This window comes from Manacus candei, unplaced genomic scaffold, assembly GCF_025592945.1.
Source record: "Manacus candei isolate 608988 ecotype Guabito, Panama unplaced genomic scaffold, ASM2559294v1 h1tg000127l, whole genome shotgun sequence".
Taxonomy (NCBI): Eukaryota; Metazoa; Chordata; class Aves; order Passeriformes; family Pipridae; genus Manacus; species Manacus candei.
In genome coordinates this window covers 212,920-239,907 of record NW_026138175.1, presented here as the reverse complement: position 1 = coordinate 239,907, position 26,988 = coordinate 212,920, and the positions used below count along the sequence as shown (strand labels likewise).

The following is a 26,988-nucleotide window of genomic DNA, read 5'->3' as shown; positions in this document are numbered from 1 at the left end:
GTCCCTGCCCACGGGGGTTCCAACCCAGGGCGCCCCAGCGTGGGGGGTTCCCCATTCGGGGGGTCCCCATTCCAGGGGTCCCGGTTGAGGGGGGGGCTATGTGGGCGTGGCCAGCGCGTCAGGCCCCGCCTCTCCGCCAATCAGCGCGCGTTCGAATCTCCCGCGTGCCCACCAGCACCCTGCGCCAATCAGCGACAGGCTCGTCCCGCCGCAGCCAATCAGCGATGGCCTCTTCGCACCGCAGCCAATCGGCCTTCGCTGCTTCCTTCTCTCTCCTTTGAAGGCGCCTCAACCAATCAGAGCCCGCCGCAAAGCTCCGGCCCGGCCCCCGCTCTCTGTCCAATCACAGCCCGCACTGCCCCCGCCGGCCAATCGGCGCTGTCGCTGCCTCGGCCCGGCTGCGGCCGGCAGGGGGCGGGCTGGGACGGGGAGGTGGCGTCACTTCCGGTGCCAGGCGGGCCCGGAGCGGAGCGAGGCCGGGCCGGGCCGGGCCCGGGGCCATGGGTGAGTGAGGGGAGTGGGAACAACGGGAACGGGGCCATGGGGCAGTGAGGGGAGTGGGAACAACGGGAACGAGGCCATGGGTGAGTGAGGGGAGTGAGAACAACGGGAACGGGGCCGTGGGGCAGTGAGGGGAGTGGGAACAACGGGAACGGGGCCATGGGTGAGTGAGGGGAGTGGGAACAACGGGAACGGGGCCATGGGTGAGTGAGGGGAGTGGGAACAACGGGAACGGGGCCGTGGGGCAGTGAGGGGAGTGGGAACAACGGGAACGGGGCCATGGGGCAGTGAGGGGAGTGGGAACGGGAACAACGGGAGTGGGGCCGTGGGGAGTGAAGGAGGGGAACGGGAACCTGCCCCGGGGGCCTGAACCTGCTCCCCGTGGGAGCTCCCCCGGGGGCTGAGCGATCTCCCCCACCCAGAGCCCGGTGCTGGTCCCTGCTCTCGCCGGTGCAGGCCCTGAGGGTGTTCAGGCTCTCCCTGGCGGGGGAGAGCCTGTGGGATGGCACCTTCCCCCCGACAGGAGGGGTTGGGGCTCCCGGTGTCCCGCCCTGGCCTGGCTGTGGGGGGGTGTGCTGCACTGGTGTTGGGGATTCAGTGCTTTGGTAGTTTGCAGAGCCTTTGAGAGCCTTGAGGTGTGGGTTTCACACACCCTGCTGAGTGCAGGTGTGCTGGGGGCTCGCGCTGCATCCTTTGGTTGTTCCTCTGTGGTGTCCGTGCTGAGGGTTTGGTCACAGCATCGTGTCCCTTAAGAGCAAAGTTCAGCTGGGTTTGATCCTCAGGGTGTTACGGAATTGTCTCCATAGAGCAGGCAGGGGAAGCCTTGTAGGCACCGAGCTGTGCTGTGATTCAGCACAGGAAGGACATGGAGCTGCTGGAGTGAGTGCAGAGGAGGCACCAAGGTGATCAGAGGGCTGGAGAAGCTCTGCTGAGAGGAAAGGCTGGGAGAGGTGAGACTGCTCAGCCTGGAGAAGCTTTAGGGTGAACTAACTGTGGCCTTCCAGTGTCTGAATGAGCTGACAAGAAAGATGGAGAGAGGCTATGTACAATCTGGAGTGACAGGACAAGGAGGCATGGCTTCCCACTGACAGAAAGTAGGTTTAGATTAGGTGTCGGGAAGAAATTCCTCCCTGTGAGGGTGGGGAGGCCCTGGCACAGATTGCTCAGAGAAACTGTGGGTGCCACATCCCTGGAAGTGTCCAAGGCCAGGTTGGACAGGGCTTGGAGCAACCTGGGCTAGTGGAAGGTGTCCCTGCCCATGGTAGGGGGTGGAACGGGATGGTCTTTAAGCTCCCTTCCAACTCAGACCATCCTGGGATTAGAGTCAGCTCTACGACTGGTGCCTGAGCTGCCCAGCCTGCTCAGGTGGAATAAGGGGGGTGTTATCAGTGCAGATATCCTGGCTGTACATCTGTGCCTCCCTCCTGCCCGGGAGCTCCAGCTGGAAGCTCTTGCTGGACAGAGGAAGCTCTGTGTGCCCGTGGTCGTTTTCTGCGTGAAACGCCTGTCTTGGGTCGGTGTTTTTTGGTGAGCCTGTCGGTGTGTTGTCACACTGCAAAGCCCAGCAACGCCGGCCTGGCACTGTGTGCAGGGAACTTCAATCCACTCCTCTCCAGCCAGGGCCAGGTGAGTCACTGCTGGGAGAAACCGGGGCCACACCTGGCTGGGAAGTGTCAGCACGTGTGCGGGTCACGCCGCGCTGGGCACGGAGCTCCTGCTGCGGGGGCTTGTGGCACGTCAGCGGTGACAGGGCCAGTAAAGGAGAAGCAAAACCTCGGGATACACCACCCCCCTCTCCTCCTGGGGTCTGGAGGGTGAGCACAGCCTGGCCACGGGAGCAGCCCCTGGTTGGGGACTGCGCTGGGGCAGCAGCTCAGCCTCGGGTGCTGCAGCTGCATTTCCAGGCTCCTGCTGGGAGGGTGTTGGGCTGGAGCAGGGATTTTTCCCGGGGAATGTGGCCTGTGCTTCAGCTTGAAAGGGTTAAGCTGAGGTTGGTGTTTATGTAACCAAAGAGGGAACTCCCAGAGATGAGTCCTTGGCTATCTCATGTGGTGATGCATCAGAAGGGCTTGAAGAAAGCCTAGCTTGTTGCTTGCGCTGAAATTACGTACTGGAACCCTGTGCTTCAGAGTTTCCCCGGCTGCCTGTGGGGGGCCGGGCTGGAATGTGCTTTCCCTGATGTGTGACTTGGACTGTGGAAGCCTTTTTTGTCCCTGAGGAGCTGGAGACTGGCCACAGCTGGCTGTGGGTGGAGGTAAGGTGTGCTGGGCTCCTGTACTCCCAGGTGCTGGCTGTGCCGTGCTCACGTGGCCGGGACTCAGCTGATGGGCAGGTTGGCTGAGGAAGGAGTTGTTCTGGTGGGGGGGTTCAGTGGGGGCTGCCAGGGCTGTTCCTGTCTCCCAGCTTGCAGAGCTCAGCCTGTCCTTGCTTTCCCGGGTCCCTTCCAGCGGCACAGGGGTGCCCCAGCCCCTCGTGCTGCCCAGTGCCCTGGCATTTTTCCTTCTCTGGTCAGGCAGATTCTGTGCCTGGTTTGGAGCGAACTTCTCGCTCAGGGAAGAAGTTGAATGAGTGTCCGTGCAGTTCCAAGAACCCTGTGAGTCAGGGCTCGTTTCGGGAGCAGGCTTCCCTTCCCGGAAGGGCAGCGCAGCGGAACACGGGCTGCACTGACTCATACAATGGGCTTTTTTTATAGGGAGAGAGATATATATACACACACATATGTTTATTTCTCTCAGAGAACGGTTCAGCTTCCAGAGCCCCCAGTAATGGTGACATTCCTGCACAGGGAATCTCCCCTGGTGCTGTGCAGAGGGAGGGGAGCAGAGCCCACCCCGGCCCCTGTGGGATAATGAGCCAGGGAAGGGCTGTGGCTTCCCCTGTGCATTCCACGTTATCTCTGGGGATGGAATTGTGTTGGGAAGGCTGAGCTGGCCATGGGAGGAGGGACTGCAGACAGGATGGGTCTGGTTTGGCGCTGAAGAACAAAACAAAGTCCTATGACTGAAACTTTGAAGGACGCTATAGCCAAAAAATAACTTTTGCCTGATTAAGGGTCATTTTTATATCAAAAAGCACACCCTGCAAATGCTAATCAGCTCAATGAAGTACATGCTACCACATATGACTCTCTTACTCAACTCCCCATGTAGATCATGCTGTATGTGGCATTGCAGGAGGAGGAGAAGAAGGTTGGGCTGTGTATGAGGGGGGCAGAAATTTCCCCTGGTGAGGAGGAAGAGCCAAAAGCCCTTGGAGACAGTCGGTGGGAGACTTCCTCTCCCTGCTCCCAGGGTGGGATGATCCTGGTCTCCAAGGACCAGCTGGGACACAAGGGGTGTAGTTTTGGCCAAATTTCATACACTTAATGCAACAGCCTGCTTTCCCTGGGATCTGCCCTGCAAACATTGCCTGCAATACCCCAGCCAGCGACTCCTCCGCAGGCCTGCCTGATCCAAGCTCCGCCTGCTCCCAGGGAAGCCTTTCCAGTGGGAGCCCAGGCTCTGGCCCTGGGAGCTGATGACTCGGGTCTGAGCTGTCCCTGGCCAGGTTGGCCCGGGAAGGAGTGAGGCAACACTGGGACCTGCCTTCCCATGCAGGAAGCTCCGTTGAATGCTGTGTTCATGGAGGGTTTTGCCATGTCCAACACGGCTTCCCATGAGCTGGGATTTGCTGTGAGCCAGGCTTAAATGTGAACTTGGGTTAATCCTCGCTGATAAGGACTGCCCAGTGTGGTATTTGGGGGGGATAAGGTGCAGCCTGATGTTGCTCATGTGATTCCCTGCGAAGGCTGCGCAGAGAGGGAACAGAGTGTGACAGAACCCTCTGGGCCAGGTCTCCAGCTTCATCCCAAATGCATAACTGTGGTCAGAATAATCCAGAACCACAGCATCAAGTGCCTCTTGTTTCATGTTGCAGAGTCCTCGACCTTTTGCCCATCCAGCCTTCTCCAGGGTGATGACTCCTGTCTCCTGAGACGTTGGAAAACCTAGTTTGGAGGAAGAGTAAGGATACAGTTGATGCTGAACTACGTGAGTCCCTGTTTACAGTAACTCCATTGCACCAGCGAGCTGTCCAGCTGGATTGCACAACGGGTTTATCCCAGGGTTCCTGTGCGGGGGGGTTTCTCCAGTGGAAATGTTACTCACATGTTTCCAGCAGAGATGACGATGTGCAAGGAGGGGAGGAGTTTGTGAGGCACAGTCAGAGGCTGGGCCGGGGATGTGAAGGGAACAAGGAGCCCTGGGGCTCAGGGCTCTGTGCAGCTCTCTGGGCCTGGTGGCAGAGCTCTGCTGAGGTGTGAGGGCACTGGGGGTTGGGAGTGCAGGGATGCAAAGTCTGCTGCAGGACTCCTCCCCTTATCCCCTGGCTGTCCCTGCTCCTGGGGACAGGTACTGCTGGATGAATCAATGCAGTGACATCAGCTGTGTCCACGGGAGGGGCGGGGCTGCCCCAGGGGGAACTGCTCTCATGTCCAGTCCTTTGTCACTCTCTTGCCTGGTGAAACACTGTGGCTCGTTTAAAACAGATAAGGGCAGCCCAAAAAATGTTTTCCACTCTACTGTAGTAACCTCTTAGGGAAGAACTCCCAGGGTTTGGTTTGAGTGAGGAAATGAAGCTGTGCTTGGTTCCTCTTCACACCCACCCCCCAAAATATCTTTAAAAAGTCAGAGCACAAACATTGAATGTGATGATGCTTGTGAAAGTCTTTGAAGCTGTTTTCTGAGAGCTAAAGGTGAAGAGGTGGTGTGCTGGGAACAAAGCTTCTGTTGGCTGGAGCTGGTGCATGCTGGACTCCAAATTTCAGCTGCATTGGATGTAGGCAGATGGAGATGTAACAAGGTCAGATCCTAAAGAGGTGCAAAGAGAGAGGGGACTTTTTTCAAGGCTAAAAATAAATTTTTGAGAAGTCATTGAGAATTTAATTGAATCTCAGGATAACTAGCGTGTTTATTTTCTATGCCCTTGTTGGGAAAGGTGAAAAATATTAATTTTTATGATCAGTTTTGTGCATTCTTAGCTGTTTGAGGAACAGACTCGAGCCTCTGAGAGACTTGGTGGGCGACTGTGATGCCTCGTGGGGATCCCCCGTGGAGGATCCCCCGAAAGCCCCTGGGCAGCAGCAGCAGCCACCCATACACAGGGATAACTTGGGCACCTTCTTTCCGAGGCTTTTGGAATATGTTAATTTGCAAACTCGTTTTTGCTGTAAAACAAGCCTTAATTATCTTGACTTGTTCCCACTATGTCTCTCAAACAGCTGTTGTAAGAAATGTTGCTCTGAACAACGAGGCTGATTTGTGCCTGGAGAAACGCTCGGAGCCTCCAGCCCACCCTGCTCTGCCAGGGCCCTGTGTAGACACAGGAGTGGGCAGAGCCTCCAGTGCACCCGTGGGTGGGAGCCTTCCAGTACAGACGAGGGCTAGCAGGAGGGAGTAACTCAGTGGCTCATGGGACGTGGTCTCTCTTCCCTTTCAAGAGCCGAGGATGAAGCGGCGAGCATCGGACAGAGGAGCTGGGGAAACATCCGCCAAGGCAAAGGCTCTGTGCGCGGGGATTTCTGGGAATAACGCCAAGAGAGCAGGACCTTTCATCCTGGGTAAGCAGGGACGGGGGATTTGCACTTGTCAGGGGAGCTGCAGGTGGCAAAACTGAGAATAAAAGGCACCGTGGAACGAGGGAAGGCAGGTGTGGAACTCGGTGTCTTACCCGAGAACGCGGGTCAGTGGATGTGCAGAGCAACTGGGGTGAGTGAGGAGGTGTGAGGTGCCAGTGCAGCAAGGCAGGCAGAGCTTTGGAGAGAAACATGAGCCCTCGGTTTTACCTCTTTTTTTTTTTTAAACTACATTCTTAAACTTTGTTAATGAGCAAATTCATCTGGGGGCTTTTTGGTTAGAGGTCTGGGAAGATGTTTGACCCTGCTGGCCTGGAATGTGCTGTCACATCAGCACAGGGGCAATGTAATACTGCACTAGTGGCCACTGGAAGTGGTATGTGCCAAGGCAAGGCCTCTCTGCCAGCTCTGAAGAGTTGCTAGAATAGTTGTTGGTTCAGAACTAGTTATGTAAACTGTCAGATATGGTAGACTGCACCGTGGAAACTAATGGATGATCAGCTGGAGCTGATTGATTTAAACTGAGGAGTGGAGACTCTGTGGTAACTTGAAATTTGGGCAGATTTGGGCACTCGTGAGCCGTCCCTGCAGAGGTGGCAGCTGTTCCCAGGTGTGGCAGGAGCAGTTGCCATGGGTGTTGCTGTGTGGTTCAGACCTGCAGAAATGAGGGCTTCTGCAGGCAGCTGGGCCACGGTTGGGCTTTGATAAATGTTTCTCAAGGAAACAAATGAAACATTGTCCTGAAAGGTTTCAGAGTTTAAGACCTTTGGGGTTTTTTAGCTTTCAATTTGTGGAAATGCTTTCAGGCCCCTGCAAAAAGGGAACTTGGTTTCAGCAAATGTAGCTGCGTGACGCTGATGTAACCCGGGTTAGTCACTGCTGCTGGAGGGAAAACAAGTCTGTCTCTGCTTTCTGCTGTAGGTCCACGTTTAGGTAACTCCCCTGTGCCAAGTATTGTTCAGTGTTTGGCAAGAAAGGATGGGACAGATGACTTTTATCAGCTGAAGGTAAGCAAACTGCAGCTCCCGGATCCCCAGGGCTCCTCAGCCCCGTGCAGGGAGTGGTGTGGGCTGAGCCAGCACAGTCAGACACGGCTGCTGGAGCTGCTGGAGCTGCTGGAGCTGCCCCTCGGCAGGGCAGCGCTGCCAGGCACAGATCTGTGTCCACATCAGCCCTGAGACGGGGCCTCTGCTACTCTCCCTTGGATCTGTGCCTGGAATAGGGCAGCTCCAGGAGGGAAAAATCACCTGGCATGTTTGCAAACAGCCACCTGAGCCACTTTTCTGTGGTTATGAAGCTGCTGCTGCACGTTCTGCGTGGAGGGTGCTGGGTTCAGCCAGGTCTGTGAGACCTCTCACATCCATGAGAGCAATTCCATCAGCTGTTAAACACATGGGGATGCCAAAACTCAGAGAGGGCAGGGAATGTGTGGGTTTTTCTGGGAACCATAAAGATCTTTTCCCTTTTCCTGAAGATTCTCACCTTAGAAGAAAGGGGTGATAAAGGAATAGAAACCCAGGAGGAGCGACAGGGCAAGATGCTGCTGCACACGGAGTATTCTCTCCTCTCCCTGCTCCACAACCAGGAGGGAGTGGTCCATCATCACGGGCTCTTCCAGGTACACTGCTCACCGTCCAGGCTGGGGCAATGCCAGGGACTGCTGCTGGATTGAGCTGCTTTTGTTTAATGTACTGTTTGTGCTGACCCCGTTCTTGTGTGTCCAGAGTTCCAGCACTCTGAGATTAACCACTGCAGGGGCTCTGCAGAGTTCAGTGGGATGTAACAGAGTTTGGGATTTGGGAAATGTGAGAACATTCACAAGTGGGACAGGCATTCAGCACTGTCCCCTTCAAACAGGACAACAGCTGCTTCAGTGGCAAATTAATTAGCACCTTTTAAAATTAAATTTGTGCTTTCTGGTCTTTATACTGATTATGATGACTTTTAATAAGGGGGCAAATAGCCAAGAAGCTGTTTCAGCAAGTTAAACTGGTCACTGTGCTGGTCAGTTTTTGTGTGAGTGGACTGTGTTGCTGTTGATCCCTTCAGAGCTGTTCACTGATGTGAGGGGCTGATGGGAATTACTGGTTTGATGGCTGGTATTGCCTAACTTGCTGGTTACATTTTGTCAACGTGCTTTTCACTTGAGACCATCTGTACTAGGTCTGAAATAAGCTGAATGTCCAACTCAGCTGTGTCTTGTTTAATGTCATGGAAGAACTGCTAATTGTGTCTGAAAATGTCTGTTCTTCTCATGAATGGTGTGTTGGATCCCTGCTGTTCCCAGAGGCTGCTTTGCTGCAGAGCTTCCCTGGGCTCAGCTCAAGGGGTCTGTGTGTATGAACAGCATCAGCACTGACGTGGCACAGAGCCAGACAGCACAGACTTCCTCTGCCCTCTTTTCTCCTGTGAGGAAAAAGTCCTCCCTGTGAGGAACTGGCACAGGTCTCCCAGAGAAGCTGTGGCTGCCCCGTCCCTGGAAGTGTCCAAGGCCAGGTTGGACAGGGTTTGGAGTGACCTGGGCTGGTGAAAAGTGTCCCTGCCCATGGCAGGGGGTGGCACTGGATGAGCTTTAATGTGCCTTCCAACCAGTCTGTGATTCTGTGTGATTCATGAAGTAGAGCTCCTGTATCTTTCTGAAATCCCACCTCGGGGCACAGACCAAGCACTGGGATTGCATTTGCTTATTTTGAGATGGCCCTGCAGCTGTTTGCTCTCCCAGCTCTGTACCCCTGCCCTGAGGCTGCCCTGAAGGGTTGCTGCTGTGTTTGCCTCCCTGCAGGACCGGGCCTGTGAAATTATAGAAGATCTGGAAGCCAACAGGATGGTGAGGAAGATGAAGAAGCGCATTTGCCTGGTGCTGGACTGTCTCTGTGCTCACGATTTCAGTGACAAAACAGCAGATCTGATCAACCTGCAGCATTATGTCATTAAAGAGAAGAGGCTCAGCGAGCGGGAGACAGTGGTGATATTTTATGACGTGGTACGAGTGGTAGAAGCATTACACAAGGTGAGAGCTTCCTCACCCCTCCAGTGCTGGGAGCCTGACTTTTCCCACATTAGCATAATAGGTGCTTTCAAACTTCCTGGTGCAGGCAGTGGCCGGGTTACAGGAGATGGATGTTGGCAGTGTTCTGTACAAAACCTCCTGCCCCAAGCCCTAAAGAGCATTCCCTTCCCTTCCCTCCCTGCTCCTCACGTCTCTGGATGATCAGGTGGTGTCTGTGGGCTGTGGAGAGGGGCCAGCTGAGGGCAGGGCAGGGGAACCACAGTGTGGTAACCTCAGCCAGGGGAGAGCAGAGCCTGATCAAACACAGGAAACACAAGCTGTTTCCTTTTGAAGCAAAATAAATCACAATGTAAGAATTGATTTGTGGGTTCGGAACCTCAGGCTGTAAGTTTGAGATCAATGAACTAGAAACTGTTGCAGTAGAAGTGGATTCTGTGGATGTTGGATTTCTTACCCCGTGGCACGGGGCACTGCAGGGCAGCACAGCGTGGGGCTGCTGCTCATCACAGTGGCCTTACTGAGCCTGGACACTTCAGCTTCAGATCTCTCAGGTCTGAGAGCTCTTTGTGTTAGAATAGCAAATTTGCTTGTTCTGTCCTGATCAGAATCAAAGTGAAGTGCACAAAGTACCCAGAATGGAACTCGACCTGCAGCCTTGACCTGGGTTATTCCTGAGAATGAAGATGCCGTGATTTCTTTTTAGTGTTCTGGTCTGAGTATGGAATTTACACTTCTAAATAGGCTTTTGCTTATGTTATACTCTTATATTTTTTACAGAAAAATATTGTGCACAGAGACTTGAAACTAGGAAACATGGTGCTAAATAAAAGGTAAGAGTGCTGGAGAGCTGCTGTCCTGGCAGTGCTCTTGTTTCTTCCCCAAAGCAGATTTCTAATAGAAACACAGTCAAAGGCAGCACTTGTTGAGCCCTCTCATGCAGGAGGGTGAGGGAAAAATACAGACCCAGCCCAAAGTTACATCCAAAGTTTATCTCCAAAAAGGAATTGAGCCCCACTTAGATAGTTCACTCTTTCCCCCAGCTTAGTGACCCCTTGCCAGCACTTCCTTTTGGATTCTAACTGCTGAAAACTGAATTTTGTAGTAATTCAGAAATTTGGAAGAGAAGTACTGATTTTGTAAATGTTTACAAAAAGAAGAATTGAATGTGGTGACTGGTTCTGTTCCCATCATCCACTCTCCATTGGGCCAAGAGCATTCCCAACCCTGCAGGCTGTGCTACAATCACAGCAGTGTTAGATCTGACTGTTGCACTGCTGTGTTTTTGCTAGCAGTAAAATATTGACTTATCTAAACAAAAGCTCTTCTGTGCAGTGTGTGTTTGTGTCTGAGGCAGCTCCCTTGTTCCAGGGGGGTTGATGGGAGCTGGTGGGTGCTGGATGCTGTGCACAGGGGCAGCAGCTCAGGGCAGTGGGTCATGGCCTGGCCCTGCTTGCTGGCTCCCTGGGGCTCTTCAGTGCCTTGGGTTCTGTGTTATTTAGCTGGCACCTAGTTCAGCTCAGACACTCTGCTCTGTCCTCCAGTATTACATTACTGACTAAATATTTTGCACTAACTTGAGGAATGAGTGGAATTCATCCTTTTCACACTGTCTGGGTTTCCGTGGAATGAGTAAAAAGCTGGAAGGCTGGAGGTCTGCAGTCTCTGAGTCTGTTGTACAAAGCCTGCAGGCTCACTGGGCTCACAGCTTGCTGCTTCTCCTCCCTGACACTGAAAGCAAACAGGTTTTACCTACAGAGTTTGAACTTGGTCCCCCCCCACACAAACACAGAGCAGCTGCTGCCTCTCGAGGCCACCTCTGAGTTGTTTCTGTAGAGCTGCTGTAAGATAAATCTCTCCTGCCTGCTGCTTTGATTCTCCTCCTTGCTGAAGAGGCAGGCAAAGGTTGGTGCTTTGAAGGATCCCCACAGAACTTCCCTTCTTTTGTGGGCACAGAGTGCAGGGGAGCACCCAGGGCACTGCTGGCGGGGGGAGGTATTTGAAGCTCTGTCAAGAGACACTGGCCAGAGTCATTCCTTGTGACTGTTTTTGCTCTTTACTTTCCATCTCTGTTTTTGCTCTTTACTGACAAGCTTTGGTGAGGGAGGGCTGTAGCCTGTGCAGGAGTGAGTCATGGGAAGGGTGGGAGAGGCGTGAGAACCATCTCCATGGAGAGGACCAGCCGGAGCAGGAACAAAGATCTGAGCTCACCAGGAGCCAGGTCCCTGCTCGTGGTGGGGCATGAAGGTGCCACTGCAAGGTCCTGACATGTCCCACCTGAGGGTCCCTCAGACCTTGTCCCCCACGAGACATTAAAGCCTCCCAGGTTTCCCCACTGGGCAGTGCAGGAGTTGGGTGATTACAGATTAGATCAAATTTCAGGGACTAAATAAAACCAAGCAACCCTGAACATTTTAGTGTCCTGTAGAACACTTAGTCTTTTAAATCCTTAACAAATCCTGCAGCTTGTTATTCAGCCAGGGAAGTCTCCTGACAGTTGTAGCTAACACTTCTTAAACACCAGTCTGTCTGTTTTAATAACCAGCTCTCCGTTTCCAACCCACACTTGGTTCTGTTTCACTTGTCTGTAAGACTGGCTGGGAATGTTCCTTGGTTATTGTGACTGACTTAATCCATTCTCTCAGGTTTGGTTGTGAAATACTTCTCAAGAATATAGAAATCTTCCAGACAGTGTTTTTCTACTCACACCTGTGAGTTGTAAGTTAAAATCAAAATTATCTGAGTGACGTGGAAGGTTTAATGTGACAGTAGTTTTGTAATGAGAAATGGAAAAATTCATTAATGGGAGCTGGCAGTGCCGTAGAGAAGTAGGGATGTCCTAACAGAGAAATTTTGTGTCCCTGCAGCTCTGCCCTTTCTGTAGGAGGGTTTTGGGTGTTGATCAGGGTTTGTGTTCAGCACACCCATGTGTGGAGAGCAGTCCTGCAGATCCCGTGGAACTGCCACCAGGCTCCTGTGTGGGACAGTTGGGTGACACAAAAGGGGTTGTGCTGAATGTGATCACAGCTCATCTGGTGACACAAACACACAGTGTTTACACACAGTGCCTGGGGGTCAGGCACGGGGCAGCCCTTCCACTGCATGTTTTCCCTCAGTTCCAGAAAGTGTTGTGGGAAGAAGATGCTTTGGATTGGCAGTTGGGAAGTGCAGGGCAGAATCAGTAGCTGAAAGGCTGAGATGCTCCTGGGAGACTGTCCAAGGCACCTGTGTGGCTGCAGCGTGGGCCAGGTACCACCCTGTGCTTACATGTGCCACCCAGCCTGGGTGTGGACATTGCCATAGCTGTAACAGAGACCCTCTGATTCCCCTGTGAGAGCCTTGCAAGCCGTGCTGACAGGTGTGGAATCCCTTCCCTTTGGGATGCAGTTCATCTTACTGCTCCCTGTGTCTTTTCCCAGCACCTCAAGCTTCCCAAAAAGCCCCCCAGACACACACCTCTGTTCTGGAGTTAACTCCCTCTGTCTGTGCTGTGTGGTTCCCTGACACCCTGTGCTTCTCCCCAGGACTCATCGGATCACCATCACCAACTTCTGCCTGGGGAAGCACCTGGTGAGTGAGGACGACCTGCTGAAGGACCAGCGGGGGAGCCCTGCCTACATCAGCCCCGACGTGCTCAGCGGTAGGAATTCCCCCAGCTCAGCGCTTCTTTCAGTCAGTTGTGCCTCCTGACAGTAAATAAACCCGCCTGTTGTGTCCCCATATGTACCTGCCTTCATCAGGGCCCACTTAGGAGGCTTGATCTGCTTTTCCAGCTGGGGAAGGAGGGAAGGAGCGAGCGTGACTTTTTTCTTAGGCTTGTCTGAACTTCAAAGCTAATTCAGAGCTCCTGCCTGTTCCCTAATAAGTCTGACTGCAGACAAGACATTTGCTTTCCCACGTCTGAATCTTGTTTCTGAGGCTTTTCTGAAGGGGCAGCCAGTCCAGATCCCACCAGGATATCAGAGTATTTGAGTTGTGCACTAAGAGGAGCAGTTGCTGCAGCTGCTGCTCACTTCCAGCAGGAACTGGTGACCCTCTGGGCAGCTTCTGGGCCGACAGAGAGGAGTTACTTAAAAATAAAGGAATGATGAGGGCAGGCCAGAACCGTCTGTCTGGGCTGGATCCCCTCTCCAGCAGCCTGGCCTGTGCCTTGTCTCCAGCAGAGGCCTTGAGCTGAGTCTGGCACAGAACAGCATTCCCTGATGTCCTCCTGCCTTTAGCTGTTCCCAGTGCTGTTGGAAACAGCTGTGGTTTCTGTCTGTTCAGTTGCTTCAGGAGGTTTCTCTTCCATGAGCTCTGAGCTCTGCTCCTGTACCAGCCTTTGAGCAGCCACTGGTGGTCCTGGTTGGGGGGGTTTCTTCTTACCCAAATGAGCTGGCCTAGTGTTGAAGGGTGCAGGTGGGACTGTGCATATGAAACCTCTCCCTCTGTAGATCCACATGTTGGGCATTAGCTCAGGAGTTCCTTGTTCCTGGTGTCCCAACTGGATTTCAGAAAGGCCCTCAGAGGGAGCTGGTCCTGGGACATCCAGCCCCAGTGGACTCCTCTCAGGAGGTTTATTTGCAGGCAGCAGGAACAAACTAGCTGAGCTCTTCCATTGTGATCTGCCAGGCAGGTTTGAGGTGCTTCCCTCCCGGGCAGGACTGAGCCAGGAAGGGAGCAGAGGCAGGCGGGGTGGTGGATCCTGGCTTTTTTGCAGGCCTTTCCTGTTCTGCAGGATATCCTGAGGCCCTTGTGACCAGATGGGTGACAGGAGCCAACTGCTGTGCAGGAGGTTGGACTGGTTGTGGCTCAAGTGGCTGGAGGAGGCTGCAGGGAGCTGCTCCTTCCTGCTCCAGGGTGCTGATGTGTCCACCACTTCAGCCCAGCTCCCCTCCTACCTTTCTTCTAAGGGCACTCTCGGAGGTGGAACAGGCTGTCTTGGCTGATTGCTGGCACCTGAGGCTGTTTGAGACCCTGCAAGACACAGCCTTAGCTCAGGACTCATCCTGCACTGCCCAGCCTGGCCCATGCTGCCACTGCCCTGCCCTGGCTCTGGTGTCTGAGATCAACCCTTCTCTCCAAAATGTTCTCCCAAAATGGCTCAGTCTGTAGTTCCCCTCCAGGCACTGAGGGAAAAGTTACTTGAGGACATTCCAGGCATCACCACAGCTCGGAGCATCCCTCTGTATTGCTGGTGCTCCTGTGCAGGGGAAGCTGGAACGCCTGAGGAATTAATCACTGTTGTGGGTCTCCAGGAGAAACTGTCTCTTCTGAGGGATGGCTGCTGAAATGTCACAGCAGGAAAAGTTGGAGGGGGAGGAGGGAGAGGTGCCTTTTTATGAGCATATAAAGCAAAGAATAATTAGTACAAATACCAAATGCTGCAGCAGTGACTCACTGTGTGAGTCAGAGGAAGTTGTTCCTCAGTCCTGTGCTGTGCTGCAGCACTGGGGTTTGGTTTGGTGGCCCTCGTCCGTGCTGCTCTGGGCTGATTGCTGTGACTGAAGGGGCTTGGAAGCATCGTTTCCATCAGGTGAACCCCGGGGCTGCAGCAGCCTTGAGAATGTCTTTTGTGCAGGGAAACACCTTCCTGTGCCCTCTGTGACTACGGCTGGCTCCATGGCTGTGTGCTGGACCCATCCCAGAGGCAAAGCCCATCACCAGGAGCTCAGTCTTATCCTTCCTGGGCTTCTTTCCTGCCTCCCCCTGCCCTGTGCTCTCTGGCCCTTGAGTTTCCCCTCCCTTGGTCTGAACTTGCAGGCAGGTGGATCTGGGGAACCTGCCAGGCTGTAGGGATGGTGAGGGGCAGTGACTTGGGAACTCCAGCACAGGTCACAGCAGTTCTGATTTACCTGATGCCCTTGGATCGTGTCAGGGTCATTCAGCAGGGGCATTCCTGCTCCACAGAGGATGGGAGGGCACCTGTGTGGAGATGGACAGTTTGCTTATTCACAGAGGATGCAGCCTGGGGGGAGTTTTGGTGCCTTGGGATGAGGAAGCCCCAAGGCTCAGTGAAGGCCATGCAGGGTGCCTCCCTGGGGGGGTGAGGGGGTCAGCAGGCCTGTGCTCTGCAGCGTTTGCAGGGTGTGTGTCCCTTGTCCCCAGGTCGGCCGTACCGAGGGAAGCCCAGCGACATGTGGGCCCTGGGGGTGGTGCTGTTCACCATGCTCTACGGCCAGTTCCCCTTCTACGACAGCATACCTCAGGAGCTCTTCCGCAAAATCAAGGCTGCCGAGTACACCATCCCCGAGTGAGTACAACCTCCTCCCGAGGGAGTACAGCCTCCTCCCCCCAGGGAGTACAGCCTCCTCCCCCCGGGAGAGTACAGCCTGCCCCTAAGGGAGTACAGCCTCCCCTCTGAGGGAGTACAGCCTGCCCCGGGGGCCTGCTGGGCCTTACTGGGACAGCTGGAGCTGGAGGGGCTCCCATCAGTGCCCCGAGGGTCGCAGCAGTCCTGAGAACAGGCTGTTTGGGGTGGACACTGAGGAGCAGCAGCAGAGCTGGGACAGCTCATGGGAAGGTGGGGTAGGTCCCGAGCTCAGGGACAGGGAATGGACCCCCTGGTTAATTTGGGGGTCTCAGGGTCAGAGCAGTGGTGGCTCCAGTAGCTCCTGAACTGTGCTCCCAGCACATCCATCCTGCCTGCCCCAGGCTCACCATGCTCTGTCCCCCAGGGATGGCCGGGTCTCGGAAAACACTGTGTGCTTGATCCGGAAACTGCTGGTCCTGGACCCGCAGCAGCGGCTGACAGCTTCTGAAGTGCTGGATTCCCTCAGCTCCATCATAGCGTCCTGGTACGTGCCCGGGGAGAGCCAGGACATGCTGGCTCTGGCCACAGGCTGTGTTGTTCCAGCTGTGGCGGGCTCAGCTCACCAGAGGAGGCTCTGGGAGCTGCATCCCGTGTCTCTACCAGCGGTGTGTGCTGACGGATACAGCTGGAGAGGCCTCTGCCAGTGCTGGTGGCAACCATGGCCATCCCAGTGGGATCACCCAGGGCTGGGTGAGGGTGGTTGAGCCAGTGCCACGCTCTGGATGCCAACACTGTGCTCTCCCCCAGGCAGTCCATGTCCTCGCTGAGTGGCCCTTTGCAAGTGGTGCCGGACATCGATGACCAAGTGGCTAATCCTGAAAACCCCCAGGAGGTAGGTTTTCCTGCTTTCCTTTCCAAGGAACTGCTTTTCCGTGCTGCTGTGCCAAGTCTGTGTGTAATGGGAAGGGATGGCAGCCCTTGTGCCCCTGAGCTGGGAAGGGGAGGGCAGGGAAGACGTGGCCGAGTCCTCATCACCCTGTGTGGCGGAAGGAAAGGGTGATGCTGCTGGGACTGGGAGTCACATCCAGCTGGCCGAGCTGCCTGGAAGTGACTCGCTGGCCCCAGAGCCGGTGAGGGGCAGCTCAGTCCACTCCCAGCAGTGCTCACTCCCTCACACAGCTGGGAATGCTGGGAGGAGGCAGCGGGGTTGGCTCCGGCTCTCGGTGAGCTCCACCATGGGAGCAAACATCCTGTTTTCCTGCGGCCTGTTCCGTGCTGGAAGTGCTGCCACGGCCTGGCTGCCCAGGGGTGGCCGTGCAGGGTGTGCAGCAGGGATGGGGGTCAGGCAGCTGCAGCCCCAGGGCCTGGCAGGGCTGGGATGAGCCACATCAGGACAAAGGTCTGTCCTGGTGACAGCGGTGGCTCACAGGGAGTCCTGCTTGCGTGCCCAGCACGAGGACCCCCGTTATCCCCTGGTAGCCCGGGCCCATCGGAGGAGCCCTGGGGCTGCAGGCGTGGCTCTGACAGGTGGGTCTCTGCAGGTGAAGGTGACAGAGGAGTGCTCCCAGTACGAGTTCGAGAACTACATGAGGCAGCAGCTGCTCTTGGCTGAGGAGAAGAACACCTTGCATGAGGCCAAGAGCTTCCTGCAGAAGCGGCAGTTCGGGAACATCCCCCCGGTGCGGCGCCTGGGCCACGACGCGCAGCCCATGAACCCCCTGGACGCGGCCATCCTGGCCCAGAGGTACCTCCGGAAGTAGCTCCCCACGCCCCGAGAGCACGAGCACCACCCTGCAGTCTGCCTTCACCTGCCTGCTCCAGCCTACAGCAATACCGGTGTCCCACGACGGGGAATAATGTAGCAAATCCCAAGCTCTGTCCAGGGACACGCACTCACACCCGCTCCGGAGGGAGAAGACTTTTGGAAAAGCTAGTTTTGGAAGCAGCAAACCTCTTGGCATCTTCTGGAATCTGTTTTTTAAAATCGAAGCCTAGATGACTAATCTGCTTTTAATCATGACTGTAATCTACCTCTCTTGTCTTTTTAACCATGCTGTTCTCTGGATCGAGCAAAGCTTGTGGGAAAGGAGGAGACTTCCGAGGGTGAAGCTGCTGGCACAGAGCAGCCCCGTGCGGCGCCCGCTCCGTGTGGTCTGAATAAGCTTGGATTTACCAGGGTTTCTGGAAAGGAAGAATTTCTTGAAACCTCCCACTTCCCTTCATCTGCATCAAATCTGTTTCTGTCCTTACGTGCCACCCGGTCTGGCCGTGCTGACCAGCCCTCAGTGGCCGTGTGGCCACCGCTGTGACCGGAGGGCCCGGCAGGAGCCGAGGAGTCATCCCGGCAGCACCAGCTGCAGGGCTGGGATCCTGTCCCAGCTCGAAGGTTGCACAGGACTTGGCCCCCTGGGGCCTCTGCCCCCTCTCCCCCCTTTCACTGATTCCTTTGGTTTATAAGGATCTATGATTTAATCTTATTTTTCAGTAGCTTGTCCCAGGTGCAGTTACAGTTGCATTAATTCTGATTTAGCATTTTCCCCCTCAGTTGTGGTACAGATGTAATTTATGAGTTATAATGTGAAAAGCTTCCCAAAGTAATCCACCTAGAGGTAGGAAGGGGCAGGCTGAAGTGTCTACTGTATTTGTTCCCAGCTTTTCTTGCCATCCCAGCCCAAAACTGGGGCTGCCTCTGCCCTCCCTGCGTGCCCAGGTGGGGGAAGGATGTCCTGGTTTGTCACCTGGTGCCACTGGAAGAGTTTTGGCCTGTGCTGAGAACAGGAATGATTGTTTCTGAGCCTCATTTATGAACTGGATGCCTGTCTTGCCAGATGAACTGTTCTCACACAGACCTCCCAGGGCTCCCCGTGCCAGGGCTCCCGCTCGAGGCAGCGGCTCTCTGGCTGCCTCCTTCCCTGCTCCCTGCTGCTCCCAGCCCTGCTATCACCCTCCTGCCAGCCCTGGGAGCAGGGAGGGGCAGAGCTGGGGGGCTGCCCTGCTTTTTGGGGCTGTCCTGCTCTTGGGGGCCAGCGTGTTCTTTGGGCCCAGCCCTCCCGGGGAGGGCAGGGAGCGAGTAGCAGATGTTTGTAGCGTGTTGTTGCCTTCTCTTGCCCCGGGCTGGGGAAGGGGACGGGCTCTAAGCTGGGCCACTGCACTGGTGGCTTTGTGGGGACGGGGATGGACCTGAAGCATCCCTGGCCCCGTCGGGCATTACGTCCTGCCTGCGCCTGCCAAGGCCCCGTGGGCAGGCAGGGCCTCGTGAACACTAACACAGACCAGCTCCCTGCTCCGGCCCCAGCCGAGCCAGTAGCCCCAGTTCTTTCGCCTTATTTATTTTGAAGATGGTGGGTCTGTCCCAGCATCCCCCAGTGTGTGCCACCAGCAGCAGGGCAGGGACCCCCTGAGCACCCCACCAGGGCCCTGTTCTCTCCTTCTGGTTCTCTCCTGCCTCGCTCCCACCTCTTTATTTTTGTCGTTTTATTTTTTTTTCCCCCAAAGTTAAAGCAAAAAGCAATATTCTGGGACTCCCTGAGGCTGTGTCACACCAGGATCCTGTGCCCTGGGCAGCACCGGTCAATCCCACTTGTACTAAGGCAAACTGGAAGGGGGTGGTGTGGGGGGCAGGACGGGGGGGCCCAGGGGCTGCAGCGGGACAGAGCCTGTTGTAAGGAAAAAAAGAAAAAGAAAAAAAAGAGGAAAAAAATTTGTATAAAGACGTTATTTTTGTACTACACGGGAACTACTCCTGCATGTCGGCAATAAAACTTCATACGAGAGCCCGGCGACCCCGCGGGGAAGGGGTGGGAGGGGAGTGGGATGGGGGCCTCTCTGAGCTTGTCCCTCCCCGGGGTGGCCGCTGGGGACAGTGGTGGGATGCGGAGCCTCGTGTCCCCGAGGTCCGGCCCTGGCACGTCCAGGGCTGGCACGAGGGAATCCGAGCCCCTCCGACACCTCTGCCAGGGGTGACAGGGCCGGGCACTGCCCACGGCCGGGATGGGGCGGCTCCGCAGCCGGGCCGAGCGCGGGGTCCCGGGGGAGCGGGACGAGCCCCGGCCCCGCCGAGCCCCGGCCGGGGCTGCCATTGGCTCGGGGCGCGCTGACCGCCAGCCGCCTCCGAACTATTTCCTGTTGCTGCAGCGTTAATGCTAAACAGACCTTTCCCTCTCTTCCCTCGCTCCAGCCAAAGTGCAGCGGCTCCGCCGCCTTCCCGCCCCGGTGAGTACCGGCCCTGGCACCGCGTGGGCTCAGGGCCGCGGGGCACCCCGGGGGACCCCGAGGGCACGGCGGGGGTCGGGCTCTGCCCCGTCCCTGCCTGAGGAGCTCCAGGTCGGGGGACGTGGGGCTGGGGGACACGGGAGCAGTGCCGGGACACGGGAGCAGTGCCGGGACACGGGGCCGGGTGCCCGGGGTTGGAGAGCTCGGGGCGTGGGATGCAGCGGGTGAGGGCGCGGGGTGGCGGCTCGGCGACGCTCAGTGTGGTACTTGGGGACGCAGCGCTGAGGGACGCCAGGCTCGGCCCTTGGGGACACAGGGCTGAGTGCCTGGGAACACCTGGGGACCCTCAGGCCCTGCATCAGCCCTGCAGTGCCCTCACCAGCACCGTGTGGGGCTCTGGGCGTCCCTGGGGCCCCATGGCGGGGCTGTGCCCCTCCAGCCCCACAGCCTTGGCGGGGCAGGGCCGGCCGTGCAGCCGCTCCACAGGGAGGGCACCCACCCGTCCTGGGGACCCTGCTGGCCTTGCTTTGGGGTGTCCCACCGGAGGGGCTGCCCAGCCCCGGGATGTGCTGCAGCCCCACAACCCTGGACTGTCCGGGATGGTTCTGCTGATGTGTCACATTTTCTGCATTTCTTTCCTCATTCCTCTCTCCCTGGAGCCCTTTCTGGGAAATGAGCTCGTCCCTTGCCAGGGCCAAATTGCCTCCCGCTCTGTCCATGCCCTGCCCGCTGTTCTGCCTCCCATCCTTCCCACTGCCCTGCTGCCCATCCTGCCCGCTGTCCTGGTGGCCTTTGCCCTGTGCCCGTCCTTGTCCCTGCACTGCAGAGCCCCCGGGAAAGGGCCAAGGCTGGAGCTGGGCCAGAGCCGTGCAGGGACGAGGACAGGGACACTGCCCTGACGGTGCGTGTGGAGCACACGTGTGTGTGTGTGTTGGAGCACGTGTGTTTGTGTGTGTGTGTGTTGGAGCACACGTGTGTGTGTGTGTGTTGGAGCACGTGTGTTTGTGTGTGTGTGTGTGTGTTGGAGCACACGTGTGTGTGTGTGTGTTGGAGCACACGTGTGTGTGTGTTGGAGCACACGTGTGTGTGTGTGTGTGTTGGAGCACACGTGTGTGTGTGTGTGTGTTGGAGCACACGTGTGTGTGTGTGTGTTGGAGCACATGTGTGTTTGTGTGTGTGTGTTGGAGCACACGTGTGTGTGTGTGTTGGAGCACACGTGTGTGTGTGTTGGAGCACATGTGTGTGTGTGTGTGTGTTGGAGCACACCATGTGTGTGTTGGAGCACACGTGTGTGTGTGTTGGAGCACACGTGTGTGTGTGTGTGTGTGTGTGTGTGTGTGTTGCAGCACACCATGTGTGTGTTGGGGCACACCATGTGTGTGTTGGAGCACACGTGTGCACATGAGCACAGGCAGCTCCGGCTCCCACGAGCACAGGGATGTGTGCTGGGATCCCTCCCTGCCCCGTGACCCATCCCGTGGCCAGGGCAGGGGCCGGAAAGCCTGGCCCTGTGCCACGGATCCGCCTGATGCTGTGTCCAGGAGGAGCCGTATCCGTCCTGGTCCCTCAGGAAGGACGGAGGGCGGTGGAGTGGGATGGCTCCAGTTCAGCATCTGTGGGATTCCAGCCCCGGATGGAGCAGCCCAGCCCAGGAACGAGCCCCGCTCAGCGAGGAGCCCCTGGGTGCACCCAGGCACGGCCTTGAAAGGGATTGGGGGCCTTGTGGGGGTTCTCAGCCCCCTGTAGAGCCTTGCTCAGCCCCCCCATCCCGCAGATGCCGAGTGTGTGCCATCCCTGGAGCCGCTGAGAACCGCCGGGCACGGGATGGAGAGTCGCCGGAGGGACATGGAGCTGCTCAGCAACAGCATGGCCGCGTACGCCCACATCCGAGGTGAGCCGGGGCGTGTCCGGGGCACTCCAAGGCCACCCCAGGGCCAGTGTGGGCCCTCAGCAGCACAGACCGGTCCCTCACCCCCTCTGCTCTCCCACAGCCAACCCCGAGAGCTTCGGGCTCTACTTCGTGCTGGGCGTGTGCTTCGGGCTGGTGCTGACCCTGTGCCTGCTGGTGCTGCGCTTGTCCTGCCGGTCCCCCCCGCGCCCCCCGGCCCGGCCCGGCCACGCCAGCGAGGACGAGGATGATGAGGATGAGGATGAAGAGGAGGACACCATCGACCGCGCAGCGTCCGAGTCGCTGCTGCCGGTGACCGAGATCCCTCTGGAGAGCCACGGCCCCGGGGACGGGGCGCTGGCCGTGAACGTGTTCGCGTCGGCCGAGGAGCTGGAGCGGGCGCAGCGGCTGGAGGAGCGCGAGCGCATCATCCGCGAGATCTGGCGCAACGGGCAGCCCGACATCCTGGGCTCCGGCACCATCGGCTCCGTTGGCACCCTGGGCCGTGTCCACTACTACTGAGCCCTGGCACGGGGGCAGCCGCCCTGGCACGGTGCCTGCTCCCCCCAGAGCCGATCCCACGCCGTGCCAGGAGGGACCGGCAGGACACGGGGGCCGCTTGTGGCCCCTGCACCGGCGGAGCCGCCCTGGGCTGTCCCTGCACCAAGGACAGCCGGACCGCGGTGCCACGGGCACGGCCGGGGCTGGACTGTCCCACAGCACCGCGGGACATGATGCACTTTGAGCCATTGGTACGAGGCTGGCACCAGCCAAGCAGCCCCAGGACATGCAGGGACAGGGACAGGGACAGGGCTGACCTTGCTGGCCCATCTCAGCCGGGATGGGTGGGGGGTCACCCCATGGGACAGGGCCGGGCTGGGCGTCCGTGTGAGCCCTGGGCTCCTGCCTCACAAACATGGTGCTGTTATACACAAGCTGGAGCCCAGCGTGGTGGGGTCCTGAGTTTTGGGGGGCCCTGGACACAGGGATTGTCTCAGCCCCTCCCCAGGCCGATTCCCTCTTTGGCCCCACTAAATTTAGCCGGATCTTTTCCGGCACCGCCCACCATGACCCAGCGCCCTCCCGGTGGGACCAGGGCGGATGTTCCCGCTGGACTCTGGGATGGCCGCTGCTCCCCAGGGATGTGGCTGCTCCCACCAGGCTGAGCTGCATCCTGCCCTGCTCCCAGCCCCAGCACAGCCCCACAGGGTGCGGGGGCCCCACTACCCCCTCCCCAGCAGCTTTATAAAAATAGCTTCTTCCCAGGCTGGTCCCCCCTGCCGCCAGCGCCAGCAGGATCCAGATGTTTTCCAGATGTTCTCCAGTGGCTGGAGGCCAGGATGTGCTGGGGCTGGGACTGGAGCTGGTCTGGGAAACTATGTGGGGGCTGGAGGAGGAGGAGGACAAGCAGGAGGAGGAGGAGGAGGAGGAGACCCTGTCCCAGCCTTGCTGTGGGCCCTGGCAGGACCCCCTGTGCCATGGTGGGACCCCTTGTGCCCGTTAGGACCAGCCCAGCCCCACAGGGACATGGGAGCCCACAACAGCTCCCTGAGCAGTCCCCACACAGAGATCCACGCCCAAAATAGTTTATCATAAACAATTTCTATACACTCGGGGGCAGTTGTGCTGCAGGGAGCAGTACCTGGGCACAGGGTGGGCATTTTGTGCCCAGTGAGTGCAGATCCAGGCTGGGGGCAGCGGGGTCAGGGGGCACAGGGCACCATGTGCCCCCCACCTGCCCCAGGTGGGCAGCGCAGCCCCCACAGCACTAACAGGACAGCCCCTTCCTCAGCCGCTCGATCTCTGCCTGTGGGGAGAGGCTGTGAGTGCTGGGGGGCACGGGGGCACCGGGACGGGGCAGCCCCTGCCGGGACTCACCTGCAGTGCCTGGCGCTGGCTCCGCTCCTGGCACAGCTCCAGCCGCAGCTCCTGCAGGTCCCGCCTGCAACGCGCCCGGACGGCTCAGCCGGGGCCAGACCCGGCAGGGAAGGGCCTGAGGGAGCCACTGGGGACCCCCCGACCCCCCTGTCCCCACTCACAGGTGCTGGACCCGCATCAGGTCCACGAGGATGTGCAGCGTCCGCACCTCGGCCTTCAGGTCCTCCAGGGCCAGCGGCCTCCCCTCCGGCCCCTCCGCCTGCCCCGCGCTGGGGACGGGGACGCAGAGCCTGGCGTGGGGCGGCCCCCAGGGCTGCTCCACCCCACAGGGACCCCCTGCACTCCCCAGGACAAGGCTGGGTGGCCGCTGGCCGGGTACCCGTGGCCGTGTGGCCGTGGGGTGGCTCAGCCTGGCCGTGGTCACCGACACCACGTTGAAGCCATCGGCATCTGCCAAGGAAAGAGCGGGAATCGGTGTCTGGCACCAGGCAGGGCCCAGCCCCCCTGCAGCCCCTCGTGTGGCCCCTGCACCCTACCTGGGTCACCGGTTCTGCCCCATCCCATGTCAGCCATGGCGCTGGGCTGGGGGTCACCAGGCCTGGGGACAGCAGAGGTGTGAAATGGCACAGCCAGTCCTGCTCCAGGGCCCAGAGATGGCCGTGGGCATGGCCCTGGTGCTGGGACATCGTTGTGGCCCCTGACACTCCAGCACGGCCACATGTGTCTTACTTGGTGGCCAGCACAGGGACTGGTTTGGCCTTGGCAGGGACGGGGGGAGCAGGAGCCATCCTCTTGGTGAGCGGGAGCTTGGCCGGCTCCATCCTCACCGGTGCTGGGAGCTCTGGGGAGAGGAGGCAGGAGCGGAGCTGGGGCTGGGACCGGCACTGCCGGCGAGAACGGGGCAGGAAGCTCTTCCTGCCCCAGCATGGGGGGCCTGTCCCAGGCACATCCCTGTCCCTCCCTCTCCCCCAGCCCAGGACTCACCTGGGGGCTCCCCGTCCTCGGCCTCCCTGTCCTTCGCTGTGGTTCCAACTGCCAGGGAGCAAAAGGGCTCCTTAGGCTCTGGGGCAGGACCTTCTCCCAGCCCCACACCAGCCCCACACAGGCCCTGCTGCGGGCGGCGCTTCCTCTGTGCAGCAGAGCAGGGGAACCACGGGCAGGATGTCATCCCACCCCCACGGCACAGCAGCATCCCCGTCCCACCGAGCCCGGGGGGCACAGCAGGGCAGGCCCACCAGCACGGCAGGCACAGGGCACCAGGCCGTGGGCAGGTGCCCATGGACCACCCTGTCCTCATGCCCAGCCCTGGAGCAGCTCGGCCAAGCACGGGGGCTGCTGTTGGGGTGGTTCCCACGCACAGGCCCCCCAGAGCTGCGGCGTCTCCCTCCTACCTGCCCTCCTGCTCCCTCCTGCCTCTGCCCACGAGGTCGAGCCGTGCCCTGCCAGGCTCCCCTGGCCCCGCACTGTGCACGTGATGCCAGAGGAAATCAGCTCCGTGCTGGGAAGGAAGTCGAAGCAGAGAGAACCTGGGTGCTGGTCCACACCACATCCCTGTGCCCCACAGGGCTCCCCCTGCCCCCCATCCCGGGCAGGTCCCTGGCTGCCCCAACCCACCTCACACCCACCTGCGGGGCTGCCCGGCCATCCTGGTGGGACACGGGGGTTCCTGGGGCCGGATGGACACTGGGGCCAGACATCCCTGGGCTCGGTGTCCTGGGATGGCATCGCTGGCATCAGTTGTGGGAGAGAGGTTGGGTGAGGATGGGACTGGAGGGCACCAGGACTGCAGGTGGGGACCAGTGTCACGGCATCGGGGTTCCCTGCACGGCTGAGCCCCAAACGCTGGGGAGAGCCAGGGCTGGCACAGGGTGGAGTGAGGCAAGGGGCAGGACCACAGCTGGCCCCTGGTGACAGCTCACAGCCACCCGGGGTGACAGTGGTTCTGTCACCTTGGGCTGGAGGGGAAGTGAAACCCAAACTGTGGAGGGGCCGAAACCCACAGACCGCGAGCGCAGGGGGTGGAGTGGCCGCGGTCCCTCCATGGGCCGGGGTGTCAGTGGGACACTGTGACACCAGTGCTCCGGCCGGGCCTGGCCAGCACCTGGCCCAGGAGGCAGCACAGATATTCCTTTTGGCCAAACTCACCCGACCCAGCAATCCTGAGCCCCGAGCAGGGGTTGGGGATCGGCCGCGGGCAGAGAAGGGCGATGGAGGGGAGGTTTCATTGCTGCAATTCCCAGGGTGACCCCTCGGGGAACTGGGAACACTGGGCACCCCTTTCCCTGGGTCAGCCCGAGGTCAAGCATGAGGTGAAGCAGCTGCCATTACCCCACACCTCTGTCCCGACAGCTCTTGGCCGTCACCCCACAGCGCCGGGAAAGCTGCTCTGCCCCTGGGCATCCCCTGAACCACCCCAAGGCCACACATCCAGCACCCAGCTGGGCTGTGGGAAGGGATGGAGCTGCTCCCGTGCATGGTGACACAAGCCCTGCTGGCAGCAGGCCGGGGAAGGGTCCATGGCTGTGTCCCCTCTGTCCCCAGGCAATTAGTGCCAAAACAGGGGCTGAAAGGTCTATTAACGCATAAAACCCAACAGGGAGTTGCTTTCATATCTGAGTCAGCCCAGCACAAACCCCTGGTTTGTGCCCCTGCTGCTCTGTGACAGTGAGGGTACCCGGCTGGGCTTCCCCTTCCACCCCTGGTGTCCCTCCAACCTCTCCTCCAGGACCACTGTGTCCCTCAGCTCCCCTGCAGCTCCAGGCACTTCTGGCCTCCTCTGGCGACTCAGGACACAAACCAAGCAGAGTTACACCTACTACGTATTTTATTGTATTTTATTTGCATAAACAAACTTCGGGGCTTTGCTAAACAGGAACTGTTCAAGTCAAAACAAACCAAACTCTAGCTGGTGTGTGGGGAACAGCACAGCAATCCTGGGGAGGGGAGAGGGGAGAGTGGGCACGGCTGTGCCTCCCCGCCCAGGCTCAAACCCGGCCGGGAACCATCTGCAAACTGCTCCAGGTATTCTTAAAGCAGAAGATACAAAGAAACACATCCTAAGGGCTGTCCTCAATCAGCTCAGGAGGGATCTGCCTTTTGGTTTTATAAAAAGATTAATAAAAAATATTGAAAAATTCTCATCTCCATTTATATTTTTTCCCCAAGTAGAATTCGGAAGTTCCTTAGAAAATTGTCATCTTGGAAAGGGCACTCAGGTCACAACCAGCTGCAGGGAGGAGACACAAATGCTACAAGCAGTTTGGGGTCCAGCACACACCAGGCCTAACAGTGAACACAAACAGTGGCCAGAAGTAGGGTGTAATTTTTTTTTTTTCTCTTTAAAACCATGCTAATTTTGTTAACTTCCAACATAAAAGGAAAACAATCATTTTTAAAAGGCCCTAAACTCAACTGTTACATAAAAAAAAAAAAAAGTTAAAAAAAAAATCATAGCAGTTTGGTCCCAACAAGTGAATATTTAGATGTTTACTCACATGCTTCATTGTTTTCCTATTTATAAGAACCAAAAATAGTTTCCAAAATTATCTTTGAATTGATGTCGCTACGTACGTAAAGGCCTAAAATAAGCAGAGTATGAATTTAGAAAACTGAATACACAATAGGGGAGGAAAATTTGAGCGGGTGAGCAAACCCTGACC

At 57.8% G+C, this 26,988-nt stretch overlaps 2 protein-coding genes across 4 annotated transcripts; both read left to right on the top strand.

Annotated features, from left to right (window-relative positions):
• Positions 1–426: 426 nt before the first annotated feature.
• Positions 427–19,124, top strand: STK40 (serine/threonine kinase 40). Of its 3 annotated transcripts, none has more exons than XM_051770939.1 (12): positions 427–504; positions 4,417–4,529; positions 5,978–6,097; positions 7,034–7,119; positions 7,587–7,730; positions 8,895–9,122; positions 9,900–9,952; positions 12,644–12,759; positions 15,207–15,351; positions 15,776–15,895; positions 16,159–16,243; positions 16,893–19,124. In XM_051770939.1, the coding sequence occupies exons 3-12, from the start codon at positions 5,986–5,988 to the stop codon at positions 17,109–17,111; spliced, it is 1,308 nt and encodes a 435-aa protein (XP_051626899.1). In that variant the 5' UTR covers positions 427–504; positions 4,417–4,529; positions 5,978–5,985; the 3' UTR covers positions 17,112–19,124. The 3 variants fall into 3 exon arrangements, with proteins under 3 accessions (XP_051626899.1, XP_051626902.1, XP_051626901.1); XM_051770942.1 differs by lacking the exon at positions 427–504 and adding an exon at positions 680–704; XM_051770941.1 differs by lacking the exon at positions 427–504 and adding an exon at positions 2,631–2,755.
• Positions 19,125–19,232: 108 nt separating this feature from the next.
• On the top strand, positions 19,233–26,822 carry EVA1B (eva-1 homolog B). The gene is made up of 3 exons (XM_051770966.1): positions 19,233–19,563; positions 21,338–21,454; positions 21,555–26,822. Exons 1-3 carry the CDS (start codon positions 19,491–19,493, stop codon positions 21,971–21,973), a joined length of 609 nt encoding a protein of 202 aa, XP_051626926.1. The 5' UTR covers positions 19,233–19,490; the 3' UTR covers positions 21,974–26,822.
• The last annotated feature ends 166 nt before the right edge of the window (positions 26,823–26,988 follow it).